Genomic DNA, 21,075 nt, shown 5'->3' with positions numbered 1-21,075 from the left:
AAATTATTAGAACATGTAAATACCTTAATCGGAGTTCCAGCTGTGTATTTTTGATCTGCTAGTACCAACCGGGAGCCTCCCTCGTTAGCCCGCCAACCGGGGGCCTCCCTCGTTAGCCCGCCAACCGGGGGCCTCCCTCGTTAGCCCGCCAACCGGGGGCCTCCCTCGTTAGCCCGCCAACCGGGGGCCTCCCTCGTTAGCCCGCCAACCGGGGGCCTCCCTCGTTAGCCCGCCAACCGGGGGCCTCCCTCGTTAGCCCGCCAACCGGGGGCCTCCCTCGTTAGCCCGCCAACCGGGGGCCTCCCTCGTTAGCCCGCCAACAGGGGGCCTCCCTCGTTAGCCTGGGTGAAGTGAGTTCGGAACAAATTTAAAGTATGCATCTTAGAAGTAGTTTTCACGTAGAAACTTTGTCTGAACTCCGAATCAAATATTCTTCACAAAAATAACATGGTCGCTGGGGTAGAACATCTATTTTGATTGGCTATTTTCTGCATTGATCAGTGTGTCATCAGGTTGCATGATTTCAGATGTGTCCATGTAAACAGGATTATTAGGGAAATCGTTCTTTATGCAAAGCACGTAAACGTTTTAATCAAACTATTATATTAATCTGACTGTCCACAATAATCGCATTGATTCCATGTAACCGTACTCACTGTCCTGCTCATACTAAACTACCAGGTAAAAACATTTATAATAATCGCAACCTGGGACCTCTCATATACATCCTCTAGGTGTCACTGAAGTTTTAAAGAGACACTCCGGCAAAAACAAAACGATTCAGCTCTTAAAGGAAAGATTCAGCCATTTTGAATGTTACTGTTTTTGTGCATCTTTGAGCGGTTTATATTTATTCCCAGGGTCATTTCATATGTATTTCAGCATCTGCCGTTCAAGCAGGCAGAAGTACAGCCGGTATGACGAGTTTTGCATCGTGTGTGTGTGTGTATATGTGTGTGTGTGTATGTATATGTATGTATATGTGTGTATATATATATATATATATATATATATACATTATATATATGTGTATGTGTATATATATATATATATAATAACGATAACATTAAAAATGAGGGAATCTTTACTTTAAAGTGAAACTGACAGAATTTTAACTACTTTGCCGATATGAAACAGACAATCGTAAAATCTGTCAAAAATATCAAATTCCCACTTCATGCTACAAAACTACTTTATAAGAGGTTTTAAAAATAGGTTATATTTTATTCCAAATCCCATGACGTAGAGTAAGGCATTGTTGTCAGAATAGATGGATCCAGTTCAATGCATGATTCATATAACTCACCAGTACATTTGTTGGTAGTACAAAACATACTGCTATCAGGTTGTAAATCACAGCTGGTCTGGTACATTGTTTACTGTTGATAGTACAAAACATACTGCTATCAGGTTGTAAATCACAGCTGTCCTGGTACATTGTTTAATGTTGGTAGTACAAAACATACTGTTATCAGGTTGTAAATCACAGCTGGTCTGGTACATTGTTTACTGCCTCCATTCAGGATCCACTGTCTCAGTTTCAATGACTCAATATTCTGGACAGAAACAAACAAATGTAACCAAGGCTGGGACTGTCAATACAATCAAACTAGCAAGATGATCACAAGTCAGTCATCATGTGGCTAATAGGCTAGCGTATGTAGCTAAAAACACAGAGCCTAACATTACCTAGCTAGCTGCTGGGAGGATGTCATGTCATTGGACAAGTGGGTAAGTGGCAGAGTTCTCCCCCCCATATTAGGGCAATGATCATAAGTCAGTCAGTCATGTGGCTAATAGGTTAGCATATATATATTTATGTAGCTAAAAACACAGAGCCTAACATTACCTAGCTAGCTGCTGGGAGGATGTCATTGGACGAGTGGGTAAGTGGCAGAGTTTTTCTGTGGCTACATCTGTAGATGCAGTTGTCAGTTGATTCAGAGGTGTTGGGGGTTAAATGAGGAAGACACATTTCAGTTGAAGGTATTCAGCTGTACAACTGACTAGGTATCCTCCTTTCCCCTTTCATTTGGTTAGCTAGCAAGAAATGTGAATCACTTTGCTAGCTACGCTGAACTTGAACGACTGTTATCCACAGTCAGCATATTTCTTAGTTGTCAATCAAATGTATTTGGCATCGATCAAATAGACGGGCAGGAAGTTCCCATTCAGTTGTCAAAATGTTGGTTAGGACAAGCAAGCTGCAGAAGGACGAGCAGGCTAATATTCCCCATTGTTTATCAGTGCAATTATGATGGCCAACTAGCTGGAAAAGTTTGAGTTTTCTACTGTTCCCTCGTTAGATTTGAGCTCATCTCGCTCTGGCTAACATTAGTTGTTGATCTTGTTGTTGATGTGCATAGGCAACTTGAGTGACAGAGCCTACCTTTTTCATGGTTGTTTGATCAATAGGACTGTACAGTTCACAAATCTAAGCGGACTCCCGTGGTATTTACATATTTGCAGAAATCCATTCAGGTGGCTTTTGTGGCTTTTGCCAAATGCTTTTTTTTAATGATCTAAAGTCATGCTGTTTCTTCTGCCTGTGAACACAGTCCAGTTCAAAGTGAATGATGGCAGGACCGTATGGCTTATTTGCATATAGGCCTACTGTAGCTCTGATTGGCTATGATTCACCGCTCTGAGTCTGGTCCCAGACAAGACAGGCTTTTATTAGGTTTTATTGCCTGCGGTGTCTATTATTTGTCCAGATGTACGGTCACTTTCCTGCTCTATATTGCTATAGAACTTTCTCAAATGCCTGATTATAACGTCATTCCTAAACATTCTATGAATTTCTGAAAACGTGTAAATGACCGTGTCTGTGCTTGCTTCAGAATGTAAACAAAGGTATCATATTCTTCTTTGGAGAATATATATATATGAACAGATTTCTATACGATTTAATGTTGATTTTAAAAACCAAAAACACTGTCAGTTCCACTTTAAATGGTGTCATGTTAATGTTCTGTTCATTTTTTAAATTTTATTTATTGAATTCAATATGAACCAGGTGGTTTTGGCAGCAGGGCCTTTCTATATCTCTCCCAAATACATTCTTGTCATTTGAGTCTCTTTTCAGAGACTTTTCAATTTGATGGTGTAAATGTCACTGCTAATTTCACCTCTCCATACCTTCCCCTTTTCCCAGCCCCCTCAGTTCAAGTTGGACCCTCGCCTGGCCCGTATGTTGGGGATCCACACCCAGACCAGGCCAGTCATCATCCAGGCCCTCTGGCAGTATGTTAAGACCCACAAGCTGCAGGACCCCCACGAGAGAGAGTTCATCAACTGTGACAAGTACCTGCAGCAGGTGAGAGAGTACATCAACTGTGACAATGACCTGCAGCAGGTCAGTGAGGAGCACGTGGTCCCATGTGGCTTAGTTGATAGAGCATGGCGCTTGTAACGGCAGGGTTGTGGATTCGATTCCCATGCTGGACCAGTACAAAACAGTCTCCTATGTTCACAGCTGGAAGATAACACGGCTTTCTTAGGGAGAGTATCTTTTCCCAACGTTTGTATCTGTAATGTTGAGGCATAGTTAAATAACCTGGTGGATGTTATGCAATGTAATTTGCCATTTTATAATCTTTATGGTTAAGGGTAAATGGGCCAGGAATATTGTCCTTAGCCTAAACACACTGTAGACCTCCAACGATCTTTATTAACTGTCCAAAGCTGAAACATACAAAGCACAATACTGAATCCTTGCATGTCCAGTTCTTGAGTAAATGAATAAGGTTCTTTTTTATATATTTTGTTCTAGATCTTTGAGACTCAGCGTATGAAGTTCTCTGAGATCCCCCAGCGTCTCCATGCTCTCCTGATGCCTCCAGAACCCATCATCATTAACCATGTCATCAGGTAGGACCTCTAACCCATTATTAACCATGTCATCAGGTAGGCCATTAACCATGTCATCAGGTAGGTAGGTAAACAGCCGAAAGAAAATATCACTGGGTCGACTCGGGCACGCGCCTAAGCCCTTTGTCCTCTGATCGGCCACTTGGCAAAGGCGATTATGTGTTTCAGCCTGAGGCTGCCTCGTCATCGTTCAGGTTTTTCCCGGGCTCTGAGAGCCTATTGGAGCCGTAGGAAGTGTCACGTTACAGCTAAGATCCTGACTCTTCAATAAACAGAAGCAAGAACAACAACACCTTGTCAGACAGGCCACTTCCTGCATGAAACCTTCTCAGGTTTTTGCCTGCCAAATGAGTTCTTTTATACTCACAGACACCATTCAAACAGTTTTAGAAACTGTAGGGTGTTTTCTATCCGAATCAAACAATTATATGCATATTGTAGTTACTTGGCAGGAGTAGTAACCAGATTAAATTGGGTACGTTTTTTATCCGGATGTGCAAATACTGCCCCCTATCCCCAACAAGTTAACCATGTCATCAGGTAGGACCTCTAACCCATTATTAACCATGTCATCAGGTAGGCCTCTAACCCATTATTAACCATGTCATCAGGTAGGACCTCTAACCCATTATTAACCATGTCACCAGGTAGGACCTCTAACCCATTATTAAACATGTCACCAGGTAGGACCTCTAACCCATTATTAACCATGTCACCAGGTAGGACCTCTAACCCATTATTAACCATGTCATCAGGTAGGCCATTAACCATGTCACCAGGTAGGACTCTAACCCATTATTAACCATGTCACCAGGTAGGACTCTAACCCATTATTAACCATGTCACCAGGTAGGACTCTAACCCATTATTAACCATGTCACCAGGTAGGCCATTAACCCATTATTAACCATGTCACCAGGTAGGCCATTAACCATGTCACCAGGTAGGCCTCTAACCCATTATTAACCATGTCATCAGGTAGGCCATTAACCATGTCACCAGGTAGGCCTCTAACCCATTATTAACCATGTCACCAGGTAGGCCATTAACCATGTCACCAGGTAGGCCTCTAACCCATTATTAACCATGTCACCAGGTAGGCCATTAACCATGTCACCAGGTAGGCCTCTAACCCATTATTAACCATGTCACCAGGTAGGCCATTAACCATGTCACCAGGTAGGCCTCTAACCCATTATTAACCATGTCACCAGGTAGGCCTCTAACCCATTATTAACCATGTCACCAGGTAGGCCATTAACTATGTCACCAGGTAGGCCTCTAACCCATTATTAACCATGTCACCAGGTAGGCCATTAACCATGTCATCAGGTAGGACTCTAACCCATTATTAACCATGTCACCAGGTAGGCCTCTAACCCATTATTAACCATGTCACCAGGTAGGCCATTAACCATGTCATCAGGTAGGACCTCTAACCCATTATTAACCATGTCACCAGGTAGGCCATTAACCATGTCACCAGGTAGGCCTCTAACCCATTATTAACCATGTCACCAGGTAGGACCTCTAACCCATTATTAACCATGTCATCAGGTAGGACCTCTAACCCATTATTAACCATGTCACCAGGTAGGACCTCTAACCCATTATTAACCATGTCACCAGGTAGGACTCTAACCCATCATTAACCATGTCACCAGGTAGGCCTCTAACCCATTATTAACCATGTCACCAGGTAGGACCTCTAACCCATTATTAACCATGTCACCAGGTAGGACTCTAACCCATCATTAACCATGTCACCAGGTAGGACCTCTAACCCATTATTAACCATGTCACCAGGTAGGCCATTAACTATGTCATCAGGTAGGCCTCTAACCCATTATTAACCATGTCACCAGGTAGGCCATTAACCATGTCACCAGGTAGGCCTCTAACCCATTATTAACCATGTCACCAGGTAGGCCTCGTCACTAGGGTCCAGAGTGTTTGCGTGGTCAGGGGGAAAAACTCCTGGCCCTTTTTTATAACCCGAAGCTCAGATCAGATCTCGATGCCAACGGAATTGTTGAATTATATCTCAGGAACAACACATTAATTTGAGATAGGACTCTTCTGAGATGTGCATCGTGACTGCAAGAAACGACAGTCTGGAACAAGCCCATAAAAAAATGGACTCTGCATGAACTAAATTCTGTCTCTACAGATGGAAGACTGCATGATCTAACTCCTCTCTGTGTGTCTACAGTGTGGATCCCAACGACCAGAAGAAGACAGCCTGCTATGACATCGATGTGGAGGTGGACGACACTCTAAAGACACAGATGAACTCCTTCCTCCTATCCACCGCCAGCCAGCAGGAGATCGCTGGCCTGGACAACAAGGTATGTATGGAGCTTATGGTTGAAGGGTCCAGTGAAGGGTCCATTGATTTTCAAGGGACTGAATCTAACCTACAACTTATGGTAAGCTATTCTGAGGCTGTGTGACTGAGGCAATAAACAGCTGACCTTACACATTCTCTTTTTTTCTATCTCTGCTATTGTACAGACGGTGGAAGAGTGGGGAAAAATAGAGGCGAACTAGGAACAGACTGTACACAGAAACTCACTGAACCTGAAATCAAATAACAAATAGACAGTCCTCCTCCCCCTCTCCTCTTCCAGCAGCCTACTTCAAGTTCTGACTGTTAATACAGACAAAGAACAAGACCCCACAGGATGGACTCTGACACACAAACACACACCCAGCATTGGCTGCATGTCTCATTGCTGTGATTGTAGAGAGAGCAGAGCTGAGGTAACTAGTGCAGACTAAGGTCAGAGAGACCCTGGCTAGCTGCTGGGGCGAAGGCCAATGAAACACAGCAAATTTACAAGACAACTGTCACAGTACTATACTGAGTGAGGAGCACTAGATAACATAATGTTCTACCACAGAGAGTACAGATGAAGTTTGGTTGGCTGGCTAAATCTGGAAAAATGTTAAGAACTATTCATTTGTATTGTTTAGGGCCCTATTCAATTTTTTTTGTTAAATTTATTTTTTTCCCCAAATTCCGTTTTCTCTGTTTTGTTTTTCCAGGTTTCAGTTTTTCCCAAGTGTATTTTTTAATTTTTTTTGCTCTCAAATTAGCACTTTTTTCTTATCTTTTTTTTAAACACATAAATTACATTTTACATTTTACATTTTAGTCATTTAGCAGACGCTCTTATCCAGAGCGACTTACAGTAGTGAATGCATACATTTCATACAATTTCATACATATCATACTTTTTTTTTCTGTGCTGGCCCCCCGTGGGAATCGAACCCACAACCCTGGTGTTGCAAACACCATGCTCTACCAACTGAGCTACGGGGAAATCTAAGCCCTGTCTAAGCTGGGGGGGGTATCCTACTAAACTAGATGTAATTGTTTTAAGGTCATGCCTTAAAAAAATCATCTTGTACCGGGGACCCTTCAGACGAGTCTTGTGAGGCCTGTGGACCACGGATCATATTAGTATGTAGTTCAAACTGTTGGGACGCTGCAGATCGGCTGTACCGACTTCAGACAATTCCCAAGATGCTTGTGGGGGACGTAGAGCAAAACGGAGAACACCATCGTGGGAGTCTCATCTCTCCATAGAGGGGTCATAATAGTTTTATAGGCCGTTCAGACACTACAGACGATTTTGTGAGAAGACGTTCTCATATAGTCTGACAAACACCGCTCAAGCTCTTTCACCGCAGATGCGGAGGTGCGAAATTGGTGGATTGAGACTCATCCAATGCAAAAAAACATATCTCATTATTATTTTATTATGCTGATTAGATAATTAGGCGCCGACATCGACTCTGGGGGTTAATAGGTAAACAACCAAATTTGATGGTGGAAGTGCACAAAAACGCTTAAAACCACATCAAGAGACCACTTTTGAGGTCTGGGGAAAAACTGATATTTTTTTATTTATTTTGGGGTGTAGTTCCCCTTTAATTCCAGTGTGCGCCTAGCAAGAGGCTGCTGTGTTTCTAGCACACATGATGGTAGAGTTTGCAAAACAAATACCCACTGGATTGATGACAATAATCATGATATCATTCTGCCAGATATACATAAGCTACTATGGTTGCGTTTTGACAGGCAGCCCAATTCTGATCTTTTTCCCACTAAATGGTCTTTTGACCAATCACATCAGATCTTTTCACATCAGAAAACAAAATGGAGGTGATTTTATTTGGGGGGGGGGGGGAGCAAAATATAAATTACTAAAACAAAATCTCAGAATTGTGCTGCCTGTCTAAATGCCATCTGTAGTTAACATTTAACTGAAGGTTTTTGACAAAGCCTCCTTTCCATCTACCTTGACTGTTTTCATTACTATCATCGCTAACGGTAGACGTGTGCACCCTTACACAGACAGGGGCATTCTGTTCATGTGTTATGATACATTTGGGCTAATAAATGTTCAATACATTTACCTGTTTCCCGACTAAGTACAATATATTGTTGAATTCCTTTTTTTTTCTCTGGATGTCGTTTGTCTGGATTCCGTCCGTGTTCATCTGCATCACAGATTTTATAGGGCCTTCATTTTTGTCTCTGTACAAAGCAAAGTAACTCCGCTTAATCCATCTTGGTTTGGACGTCCATCCTGCAGTATTTTCCCGTTCAGATCCATAAAGGCGTCAGCGTGCTTCAGTTCGGCTGCCGCCTAGACGAACCGAACGAGTGTCAGTATACGTTTCCACAAAATAGTCAGAATTAATCTTAAGAACTCAAGAAATGTCATTCATTTTTGTTTTTCTGCGACGAGATCTTAGTCGTGTAATTTTCAGATGTTTGATGCAGTACTTTTCGATAAAACATTTGTTTGCATGATAACGAGTCCTCTATCGTTGAATGACAACAAATACTTTATTGAAGAATACTTACTGTTGACCCATCACCGACGAAGGGGCGTAGAAGTCTGCTCCAAACTTCGGCTTGCGTCCAGAAAAAACTCACCGAAGTACAAAGCGAACAAATACGTCACAAAATGTCGTCGTCATATATGCTCGAACTCTACTGAACTGTTTCGGCTGGGAAGCATGCAGACGCCTTCAAGACAATAGTTTATTTAAATGTTGAGCTAGGCTTGACCCTCGATCTCTCCTTTTTCCCCTGTAGATCCATGAGACCATAGAGACGATCAACCAGCTGAAGACCCAGAGAGAGTTCATGTTGAGCTTCGCCAGAGACCCCCAGGGCTTCATCAACGACTGGCTGCAGTCACAGTGCCGGGACCTCAAGGTACACACACATAGGGAAAAGACTGCTCTTGTGCTGCATGTAGGTCATAGTTGAGTAGGGAGAAAACGGGGAGTGGACAAGGAGGTACTTCAGGGCTTTATCAATGGCTGGCTGCGGTCACAGTGCAGGGAACTCAAGGTAACCTAACAGGAAAACACCTCTCTATGGGGGACCTCAAGGTAAACTATGAACTGAACTCTGGTGAACTGGTGCTTCAGATGAAGAAATGAGGCCCCCATGTGTGGGGAGCAGCAATATTATGTATACAGGCCTCTTTTCTTAACTTGCAAGGTAAACAAAACCAGCTCTCTAGTCCTGCCCAGTTACTGATTACCCTTTACTTAATACCTCCCAAATCATCTGGGTCATGTTCATTAAGAAGAAAATGCATTGAAATGAACTAAAATGGAGATGTACTACTTCAACTTGTCCAATTAAAAACACAGATTGTTGTTTTCTTTTGCAAAGCATTTTGCTGTGTGTCTTACAGAACATGACCCTCTCCTTGTGTAGTCATGGACTTAGTTAGCCGTTAGCACCAGCTAGCTGCCATGGACATATGTTATCCATTAGCGCTAGCTGCCATCTACGAATGTTAGCTATTACCACAATCGAGCTGCCATGGATGTATGTTAGCCGTTAGCACTAGCTAGCTGCCATGGATGTATGTTAGCCGTTAGCACTAGCTAGCTGCCATGGACATATGTTATCCATTAGCACTAGCTAGCTGCCATATAAGAATGTTTGCTATTAACACAATCTAGCTGCCATGGATGTATGTTAGTCATTAGCACTAGCTAACTGCCATGAATGTATGTTAGCCATTAGCACTGCTAGCTGCCATGGATGTATGTTAGCCATTAGCACAATCTAGCTGCCATGGATGTATGTTAGCCATTAGCACTAGCTAGCTGCCATGGATGTATGTTAGCCATTAGCACTAGCTAGCTGCCATGGATGTATGTTAGCCATTAGCACTAGCTAGCTGCCATGGATGTATGTTAGCCATTAGCACTAGCTAGCTGCCATGGATGTATGTTAGCCATTAGCACTAGCTAGCTGCCATGGATGTATGTTAGCCATTAGTACTAGCTAGCTGCCATGGATGTATGTTAGCCATTAGCACTGCTAGCTGCCATGGATGTATGTTAGCCATTAGCACTAGCTAGCTGCCATGGATGTATGTTATCCATTAGCACTGGCTAGCTGCCATGGATGTATGTTAGCCATTAGCACTAGCTAGCTGCCATGGATGTATGTTAGCCATTAGCACTAGCTAGCTGTTCCACGTGTAGTGTTTGTTCAGCTGATTCTTGGAGGAGGACCAAACACCACACTGACTGGACTGTCAATGACAACGAAACAAAGGGGGGATTCTAGCTGAATCCAGTCCAAAGTTCATGGATATTTCTTCCCCCCCCCCCCCCCCCTGAAAATGCAGCCTTCCGCATGGTTGCCTGGCGCCCAGTAACCTTAGTTGTCCTTATGCAAGAACATGCCAGAGGTGAATGAAGATGTGTTTTATGAAGCCTGTCGCATGCTTCCCAGTCGAAACAGTTCGGTCATATACTATGACGACAATTGTGACATTTTTGTTAGTTTTGATGTTCGGCTGTTTATTTTTTTTCCCCCGGCTGTTCAAGCACACAATGTTAATTCTTGAGGCAAGTCGTGGTAGCTGAAGTCTACGCCCATTCGTCTGTGATTGGCCAACAGTAATACTCCTAGTCGGAGTGGCAATTAATTGTTTGTTGGCATTCAACGAGAGACAGATTTATCTTAGATTAATGAAGACTATTTTGAGGAAATGTATACTGGCTATGTTGCTACTGCGTCTCGAGGGACAAACATTAATATTGACGCTTTTTTTGTTTTTCAAGCAAAGTTATTTTAAGGGAGTCCTGCTTAGGAGCAAACCAACCCTAGTATGCTTTACACAGAGACGGTCCCAGAGCGGTGTTTTTGACCACAATATAAGGATAGGGTTGATGTCGCCTTCTTGCCACAGGTCCACCCCTGGTAAAGATATTTCTGATCTCAATAGAATTTTACTTGTTATGAAGAAAAGATAAATATAGATAACATGCATGATGCTTTTATAGTGCGTAAACAACAACACATTATACCTGTAGGCTTTTAATGAAGTGTTACTAAAAGTTTAAAGTTTCTAATGTGTATATGTGATTATTTTTTACAGACTATGACTGATGTGGTTGCGAACCCAGAAGAAGAGAGGAGAGCTGAGTTCTATTTCCAACCCTGGGCTCAGGAGGCAGTATGTCGTTACTTCTACTCCAAGGTAACCTCCTCACCTCTCTCCATTCTGTATGTCGTTACTTCTACTCCAAGGTAACCTCCTCACCTCTCTCCATTCTGTATGTCGTTACTTCTACTCCAAGGTAACCTCCTCACCTCTCTCCATTCTGTATGTCGTTACTTCTACTCCCAAGGTAACCTCCTCCCTTCTGCCATTCATTCCCCATGAAGGGTCATCATTGCTGACTCATACCGCCAATTTTTTCTGCCCTACTAAATACTTACAATCATTATCTAACATGATTTTTAGTTATATTTTATTTTACGGTACTGTTCCCACTGCTATTTACCTAGCATTACCTGCTATTTACCTAGCATTCCCTGCTATTTACCTAGCATTACCTGCTATTTACCTAGCATTACCTGCTATTTACCTAGCATTCCCTGCTATTTACCTAGCATTACCTGCTATTTACCTAGCATTACCTGCTATTTGCCTAGCATTCCCTGCTATTTACCTAGCATTCCCTGCTATTTACCTAGCATTCCCTGCTATTTACCTAGCATTCCCTGCTATTTACCTAGCATTCCATGGTATTCCTTTCACTTATAACATGCTCTAATCTGTTCTAAAGTGCTCTATGAAATTGAGAATTGCATTACCATTTCTGAAATGTAATATTGTTCTTTATCTACATTTTAATCTCTTCGTTTTTGTGTTTCTTTAAAATGTATTTCAGGTCCAACAGAGGCGCCAGGAGTTGGAACAAGCCCTGGGAATCAGAAACACCTAGACAAGATTATGTCAAAGAAAAGCAGGTCAACAGAGGAAAATAAGTGACTGTTATCTCTGGGAGGACGAAAAGAGAAGTTTTTGGACGTTCATATTTATAAATACACTGCTGATTTTTTTGCAAAACGCTTAGATAAACATCTTAGATATAGACTGCTTTACTGTTGATGGTAACTGTAGGATATATTTTAACATCAACTAGTAGCTGTTATGATTATGTATAAATGTTTAATTGCTACTTACTCTTATATTTGTCCCACTAAAATATATTTTGACTTATTTTCTCTCAATGGTCAATCTGTTTAATCCCTAAAGCATTTATTTTCTGTGCTGAACTCTCTCACAGATCTTGAGTCTATATTCAGGCCTAAGTGAGTTTGAAATTACCCCCAAGCTAAGTATTGATGCTATTTCACAATAACTAATATTGGGTATTTTTAAGTAGGGGACTTCAATTAAAGTCGTAACATTTGGCCATGGTGAAAGAGCATTGGGTTAATTTTAAATGCTTGGACTATCTACCCCGCTCTGAGTCCAAACTAACTCATAACTGATCAGGTGATAGCCTACGCACACTACCATTCTGCCTTTGGTCTGGAATTGATATTCAGTGTTTGTTTGGTATTGATGGGGTTGTGTGAGTATTCAGTGACCTTCTATTGCCCCGTTGGCTGTTCCTTTCTTACCAAGATTATTTTAAATGCTTCTGGAATGTTGTGTACCTCCAGAAATTCTACTTTTAGAATCTTGTGTGCTTCAAAATTCCCCTATGAACACTTCGAAGCATGGTGATGACACCTATGTTGATTGGTTAATCATTTAAGTGGCCTTTTCATTTTAAACTATTTTGGTGGAGCTTTGTTTTTTTTTGTATATTTAAAAAAAAAAACTTTTGAAAGTAATGAAGTGTTGTTAGTTAGAAGTAAAGAATATTAAGGAAGTAGTGTTTAGTAGTAATGACCTCAAGTCTATCTAGTTTTTGTAAATAATGAGCAGAATAATCTGATGTGAAGGGAAAAATGTCTGTTTTTAAAAGAACATACCATCATTTTGACTCATTGTCTAATGCTCCGTTTGCCTAAGACGTTCCCCTTCAAGTGACCCCAATGGTTTAATCCAGAACATTCTCTATAACCTAGCAGCAAGTTGCAGTTGCTTGTTGGTCCTGTGTGGAAGAGGGAGAACAAGGTTTTAGGCTTTTACTGTTCGGTTCAGATTAATTCCTCTGGGGTTTCATCCTTTATTTGTTAGTGTGCAGAAGGCTATCAACACCTGAGGAAGAGAAGCATAGAGCTCGGTTCACTTTTTAGCTGTGACAGTCACCAATTTCAGCTTTTTTGCTAGTATGGCAGAAGGCTTTAGGCTTGTAGGTATTTCTGTTTAGATATGACATGTAGAGGATGTAAGAAGCGTTATCGTTAGCCTCAATTCAGTATCAGTTCAGTAGTTAATTTAAATACATCTATTTTCAATGGGTATTTTCATATTTTTTTTCAATATTGAGTGTAATTTCAATCAACGTTCTGATTTAATGCTGAATTGACCCCAAAACATGTAAAAGGATGATACTGAAGACTGATTTTAAATCTTCAGACATGAATTGTATTTTTTATTTCATGGACCAAACCTATTTTCTTCCTGTATGTTTGAACCCTATGCTATAATAAAGGATATTGTCAATGATAACTTCTTGGTTGTGAATTAATTATTTAAAGTTTAACCATTTGATGCATTCTTTCCATTTAAAGATGTTACCTGCCTAGTGCTCACCTCATCACCGTTTAGTTCTGATAACACACACACCTGTGCAGAGCAGTGGGGTGATGCAGCAGAGCAGTGGGGTGATGAGCAGAGCAGTGGGGGGATGCAGCAGAGCAGTGGGGTGATGCAGCAGAGCAGTGGGGTGATGCAGCAGAGCAGTGGGGTGATGCTGCAGAGCAGCGGGGTGATGCAGCAGAGAGCAGCGGGGTGATGCAGCAGAGAGCAGCGGGGTGATGCAGCAGAGAGCAGCGGGGTGATGCTGCAGAGCAGTGGGGTGATGCAGCAGAGCAGCGGGGTGATGCAGCAGAGCAGTGGGGTGATGCAGCAGAGCAGAGCAGCGGGGTGATGCAGCAGAGCAGCGGGGTGATGCAGCAGAGCAGAGCAGCGGGGTGATGCAGCAGAGCAGAGCAGCGGGGTGATGCAGCAGAGGGTATACTATAACAACCAGGGGGACGATCAGGTCATTGACCTGCAGGTCAGCATATAGTGTTCGTAGGATAAGGAGTTTAGACATTATAGATATTGATTCACCAAACTTTTTTGGCTCTTGACATTATCCTAATCATTGTAGGTCATAAGCCTCACCTCTCTGAACATCGAGGTGTGCTAAAGGACACGATGTGAGACTCCTTCCTAACGCAACACATTGCTCCTTAATGGGATTAGAACTGGTCCTCTAGCTGGTCGGGCCCTGACCGAGCTGACCAATAACTAGGAGGAGGCGTGACCCAGACGGTGTCCGGTATAAATACATTTCGTCTCGGTTTCAGACGCGTCTCGCACCAAGCACTTCAGGACAAGCAGCAGACACCGTGGACTGTCGCATTGTACATCATGGCACTTAAGAAAGTATGCATCATTGGCTCTGGCAACTGGTAAACACTTTTTTTATATATATATATTAATTTATTCTAAACATATTTAGCTCTTTCTGAGCTGCTGATGCAGAATGATCTTAATGTACACGGGAGGGTAGTTTTTGCATGTAAGCGGTTTTCAAATGCCTGATTTAAGGGACTGTAATTTGAGGCGGTAGTAACACTGAATCTTTTGGATCGGTTGTGTATCACGTTTTAGGCCGTAGAATTGAAGCTGTGTGAGTGTATCGAGTTGTTTTGGGGTTTTTTTAGCTCGATGTGATCTCACCAGAAAAAGATGACAGTTTGAAAGATAGGCCTACAGTAAACTACTGTTGCCCTGTTCGTGTTGGAGTTACCCTGCTTTCCTTGTTGCTTTATCAGACTAATAATAACACGACTCGATTTGTCTCAATTGGACCTATGGTGATAATGCAACATAACTGGGGCAAATATCAGAATTTAATTTATGATCTCAATATAGTTTATTTAATCTAGTAGATTTGCTGGATTATTGAAGTTTCAGCCACAGTGACCTGATCGGATGTTTGGTTCATGCAGAATGCAGTTCAACTCCTTACAGTCTCACACACACACACACACACACACACACACACACACACACACACACACACACACACACACACACACACACACAAAAGGGCTGATCGTGTCATATTAAACATATTATGTGATGAACTTGAAGGGTGGTGGTGGTATGTCCAGCAGCCGTGCTGCTATTTATTTGTTATTTTTGATGTAACCTTTATTTATTTAACTAGGCAAGTCAGTTATTAAGAACAAATTCTTATTTTACAATGACGGCCTAACCCTCCACTAACCCGGACGACGCTGAGCCAGTTGTGCGCCGCCTATGACAACAAACGCTTTGATCTGCCGCACTGCAGGGCCTTGGATTTACTTCCTCGGGAATGCTCTCATGTTCTCTGAGGTTGTGTTGTTATGTAGGCTACTAGTACAATGGGGGGAAAGTAGCTGAATCAATATTGAGTTGTCTGATCTTTAAAATAACTCTTGCCTCATAGATTGACGTAAAATAATGTTTGAGTAATCACTACTGTGCCATTACACTCATTGGGTGTGGTTTGTATTCATTATAAACAGTGAATGTTAATTATTGGCTCAATAATAATTAGTGTCCACTTTTTAAGAATGAATTATGGCATAATTTTCTTTCTCCTGATCTCTCTCCAGCATCTGTTACATAATATGTGGCGCTAGAAAGCTTAGCTGATTGGCAGCACTGAGAGACAAGCTTCACGACTTACAGTAGTGAATGCATACATTTCATTTCATGCATTTTTTTGTTGTTGTATTGGCCCCCCGTGGGAATCGAACCCACAACCCTGGCGTTGCACACACCATGCTCTACCAACTGAGCCACAGGAGCACCCAAATACAATTGCAAGACATTCAAAATTCTAACATCTCACTGCTAGCCTGTTGATCTCTCAAAGTGGGATTCCCTCACTGGGTCTTGCACCCTGATCTAATACAAGTATATCATCCTCTTTCAATTTAAGTAATTTCTTAAGATCCTAAAATGTGGAGAACAGGAATGAAACAATAGGATTGTTTGAAATAGACACTTTTGTTTCACATCTACAGGGGCTCTGCCATTGCCAAGATTGTAGGCGCCAATGCAGGAAAGCTTGACGTGTTCGACACGACAGTGAACATGTGGGTATTTGAGGAGACAGTGAACGGACGTAAACTCACAGAGATCATCAATACAGACCATGAGAACGTCAAGTACCTGCCCGGACACAAGCTTCCCCCAAACATCGTAAGACTCATTCATTTCAGCCATTCAAAATACTCTGGGGGGAAAAAAATGTGTGTGTATTAATAATTTTAGAAGTAACTCAGAACCAAATCTCTTGTGCAGCTAACATACATTTTTTTACAGTTTGTCACGATAGAAAACACAACAATGCATGTATCACCTTTTCAGGTTCAATAAAAAACTGATTTGATTATTACCTGATTATTAACGAATTATTACCTAATCATTTATTTTTTTTGACCAACCTTTAGATTTAAGTCTGCCACACATCCACCCGATGAATCTGTCTTCACCCATGTAGGTGGCTGTTCCAGAGGTGACGGATGCTGTGAAGGGAGCAGACATCCTGATCTTCGTTATTCCACACCAGTTCATCAACAGAATCTGTGACACCATCAAAGAACACATCAAGAAGGATGCTGTAGGCATGTCTCTTATCAAGGTGACTGGTTTTTTTTTGCTTTCAGGGCCTGTTTTGAATAAGGCCACATCTTCAAAAATGACTACCTCAATGCAACAGCAAAGAATTACCTTTTTGAAAGGGCAAACTTCTGATTTTGAATTTACAGAATTGAATACTGCTGCTTCTATTTGTTGTTTGTTGTTGTAAATAGGATGATGAGGCGGACCTACATTCCTGGTGATCGGTTGTCGTAGGATGTTGATGAGGGAGACAATATGAATAGATGTATCAATGGTGATCTATGTTTCAGGGCGTGGATGAAGGTCCCGAGGGGTTGAAGCTGATCTCTGATGTCATCAGAGAGAAGCTGGGTGTTACCATGACAGTGCTGATGGGAGCTAACATAGCCAACGAAGTCGCAGAGGAGAAATTCTGCGAAACAACAATCGGTAAGGGGTGTGTGTTTTGGTTGTTTAGGAAAATAGAACACAGTATATCTCTTACTATTAAAATAGCACATCAATGCTTTTGTGCTACATAAGTAAAGATCAATTTCATGATTTTTTTAAATAGTTTTTATTTAATTTAACCTTTATTTAACTAGGCAAGTCAGTTAAGAACAAATTCTTATTTACAATGACGGCCTAGGAACAGTGGGTTAACTGCCTTGTTCAGGGGCAGAACGACAGATTTTTACCTTGTCAGCTCAGGGATTCGATCTAGCAACCTGGCCCAACGCTCTAACCACTAGGCTACCTGCCAACCCCAGATATGGTATTGAAGATATTTTTCACGTGTAATAATTCTCCATGTTTTGTATTCGTCACACAGGGTGCAAGAACAAAGAGTGGGGCCCCATCCTGAAAAAACTGATGCAGACCACTAACTTCAGAGTTACCGTGGTGGAGGAAGCTGACGTGGTAGAGATCTGTGGCGCTCTCAAGGTGGGCCTTTAGTTACGCAGGAAGGAGAGGGGGAAAGTGTTACAATGTTCTCACCGGACTGGGGCGGCAGGGTAAGCCTAGTGGTTAGAGCGTAGAGGCGGCAGGTAGCCTAGTGGTTAGAGCGTTGGACTAGTAACCGAAAGGTTGCTAGATCAAATCCCCGAGCTGACAAGGTAAAAGAATCTGTCGTTCTGCCCCTGAACAAGGCAGTTAATCCACTGTTCCTAGGCCATTATTGTAAATAAGAATTTGTTCTTAACTGACTTGCCTAGTTAAATAAAAAGTGGAAGGAGGAAACAGACACTGAGTATTTAAGGGGATAATGCTGCTGATTGTGTTTGTGTGTGTGTATTAATAGGTGCTCAAACAAAGGAGTGTGATGTAACAGATGTGTTTTGGTCATGCGACCATCGTCAGAGAATCTTTTAAGTCAAATTGCTTTTTAGATTTCTATTTTCAGTTGAGATCGTAATGGTTTAAAAACTAGCTCTTCTTCTCCCACCCCAGAACATAGTGGCGGTGGGAGCAGGGTTCTGTGATGGCCTGGGCTTCGGTGATAACACCAAGGCAGCGGTGATCAGACTGGGACTGATGGAGATGATCGCCTTCGCCCGGATATTCTGCACCGCCGGACCCGTCTCCCCCGTCACTTTCCTGGAGAGCTGTGGCGTCGCCGACCTCATCACAACTTGCTACGGAGGACGCAACCGTAAGATTGCGGAGGCCTTCGCCAAAACCGGAAAGGTGCTGTGAGGAGTGTGGAAAGAGTGTGTCATACATGTTATCGTTGATATTATAAATGTAAAAAATGTTCTCTCTCATGTGTCCCCTCTCTCTATATATATATATCTCTTTCTTTTTTATATCTCTCTCACTCTGTCTTTGTATTTGTGTCTCCCTGTGTAGACTATTGAGGAGTTGGAGAAGGAGATGTTGAATGGTCAGAAACTCCAGGGTCCAGCCACTGCAGCTGAAGTCAACCACATTCTGAAGAAGAAGGGCCTGGTGGACAAGTGAGTTACATTTGATGAGTTTGCCTTCAGAATCTTCTGAGAGCGAGTTATGTTCTTAATTGAACGTCCAATGACATGTATAAATCACTCTTATAACCTTTTCACACTACTGAGCTGATACATTAATAGAAAATACTCAAGTAAAAGTGAAAGTCACCCAGTAAAATACTACTTGAGTAAAAGTCTAAAAGTATTTGGTTTTAAATATACTTAACTATCAAAAGTAAATGTAATTGCTAAAATATACTTAAGTATCAAAAGTAAAAGTACAAATAATTTCAAATTTCTTATATTAAGCTAACCAGTTGGCGCCATTTTCTTGTTTTCTTTTAATTTACGGAAAGCCAGGGGCACACTCCAACACTCAGACATCATTTACAAATGAAGCATGTGTGTTCAGTAAGTCCGCCAGATCAGAAGCAGTAGGGATGACCAGAGATGTTCTCTTAAAAAGCGTGTTAATTGGACCATTTTCCTGTCCTGCTAAGTATTCAAAATGTAACGAGTACTTTTGGGTTCAGGGAAAATGTATGGAGTAAAAAGTACATTATTTTCTTTAGGAATGTAGTGAAGTAAAAGTTGTCAGAAATCTAAATAGTAAAGTACAGATACCCCAAAAACTACTTAAGTATTACTTTAAAGTATTTTTATTTAAGTACTTCACACCACTGTATATATACTGTAAGCCAGTACGGTTTGGGTTGGCACTTTGGTGTGAATCAGGCATTTTTGTCTTAAAACTGAAACTGATATCCCAGCTTTCCACCTTCCAGGTTCCCCTTGTTCAGTGCTGTCAACCAGATCTGTTTCCATGGACACCCCGTCAAAGAGTTCATCACCTGTTTGCAAAACCACCCTGAACACATGTAACTGACTGAAGGATGCTGGGACGCTTTAAATGTTGGAACCAGCCGAAGGAAGCGAGGCTGACGAGGAGGGGGTTGGACGATGAGTCCACCTCATCTGTCTAAATACTAAGACACGGAGAACAAAACACCTCAGAAAGAAAACTTCTCAGTCAAACCCACCTCTGGTTCTGGGCTGCTGTAATATGCCTCTACAATATCATCAAAAATAGCCCTTGTTCCGACTGATTCTTAAGTTGTTATTGGTGATGTTGCCACTAGGTAATGTTTCAGTAATGTGTCAGATTTTCCAAAATACATTTTGTTTAGAAGAATGTCCCTTGGCCTTAAACAGGTGAATTGTTTTCTGGGATGGGAAGGGTATGTCTTGAGTTGTCTTTAAAAAAATATATACACATGAGTGGCAGCAGCTATTTTGTGTAAGTTGCATTTTTCGGGCAATCCCACACAAAAACACATGAAAGAAGTGCCTTAATATACCTTTTGACCCAGTCACTGGTAAATATTTGTCTTGCAAACATATTTTATTACCTTGTTATGTTTAACAAAGGACTTAAATAAACAACTGTTATTCACTGCTTATCGCTGGTTACCGCCTTCATTATGTCCTCTTTATTGAAGTAGCCTATTGCTTATATGAAAGGATGACATTCATTTAGGAATAAATTGTTCAAATAATTCACCCCTAATGTTTTTGGACGGGTGTCCTCTCACTGTCAACTGCGTTTATTTTCAGCAAACTTAACACGTGTAAATATTTGTATGAACATAACAAGATTCAACAACTGAGACATAAACTGAACAAGTTCCACAGACATGTGACTAACAGAAATTGAATAATGTGTCCCTGAACAAAGGGGGGGGGTCAAATCAAAAGTAACAGTCAGTATCTGGTGTGGCCACCAGCTGCATTAAGCACTGTAGTGCATTTCCTCCTCATGGACTGCACCAGATTTGCCAGTTCTTGCTGTGAGATGTTACCCCACTCTTCCACCAAGGCACCTGCAAGTTCCCGGACATTTCTGGAGGGAATGGCCCTTGCCCTCACCCTCCGATCCAACAGGTCCCAGACGTGCTCAATGGGATTGAGATCCGGGCTCTTCGCTGGCCATGGCAGAACACTGACATTCCTGTCTTGCAGGAAATCACGCACAGAACGAGCAGTATGGCTGGTGGCATTGTCATGCTGGAGGGTCATGTCAGGATGAGCCTGCAGGAAGGGTACCACATGAGGGAGGAGGATGTCTTCCCTGTAATGCACAGCGCTGA

The 21,075-nt window shown here is 41.9% G+C and overlaps 2 protein-coding genes and 1 long non-coding RNA gene across 3 annotated transcripts in view; all 3 read left to right on the top strand.

Annotated features, from left to right (window-relative positions):
• The window catches only part of LOC115207300 (SWI/SNF-related matrix-associated actin-dependent regulator of chromatin subfamily D member 1), a 29,565-nt gene extending 15,724 nt beyond the window's left edge, over positions 1–13,841 (top strand). The window contains exons 7-12 of the mRNA XM_029774285.1: positions 3,155–3,316; positions 3,773–3,870; positions 6,083–6,218; positions 8,984–9,106; positions 11,304–11,405; positions 12,103–13,841. Coding sequence (XP_029630145.1) covers positions 3,155–3,316; positions 3,773–3,870; positions 6,083–6,218; positions 8,984–9,106; positions 11,304–11,405; positions 12,103–12,156 — 675 coding nt within the window. The 3' untranslated portion in view covers positions 12,157–13,841. The remainder of the gene's footprint in view (positions 1–3,154; positions 3,317–3,772; positions 3,871–6,082; positions 6,219–8,983; positions 9,107–11,303; positions 11,406–12,102) is intronic.
• On the top strand, positions 3,874–6,071 carry LOC115207301 (uncharacterized). The gene is made up of 3 exons (XR_003880981.1): positions 3,874–3,930; positions 4,447–5,676; positions 5,760–6,071. It is a non-coding gene; the product is annotated as an uncharacterized LOC115207301 (long non-coding RNA).
• Positions 13,842–14,670: 829 nt separating the features above from the next.
• On the top strand, positions 14,671–20,388 carry LOC115207299 (glycerol-3-phosphate dehydrogenase [NAD(+)], cytoplasmic). Its single transcript, XM_029774284.1, has 8 exons — positions 14,671–14,791; positions 16,403–16,580; positions 16,882–17,022; positions 17,294–17,432; positions 17,815–17,927; positions 18,435–18,671; positions 18,834–18,940; positions 19,714–20,388. Exons 1-8 carry the CDS (start codon positions 14,751–14,753, stop codon positions 19,808–19,810), a joined length of 1,053 nt encoding a protein of 350 aa, XP_029630144.1. The 5' UTR covers positions 14,671–14,750; the 3' UTR covers positions 19,811–20,388.
• Positions 20,389–21,075: the final 687 nt, after the last annotated feature.

The sequence above is a fragment of the Salmo trutta genome, chromosome 14 (genome assembly GCF_901001165.1).
Source record: "Salmo trutta chromosome 14, fSalTru1.1, whole genome shotgun sequence".
Classification (NCBI taxonomy): Eukaryota; Metazoa; Chordata; class Actinopteri; order Salmoniformes; family Salmonidae; genus Salmo; species Salmo trutta.
This window is presented reverse-complemented; position numbering and strand designations above follow the sequence as displayed.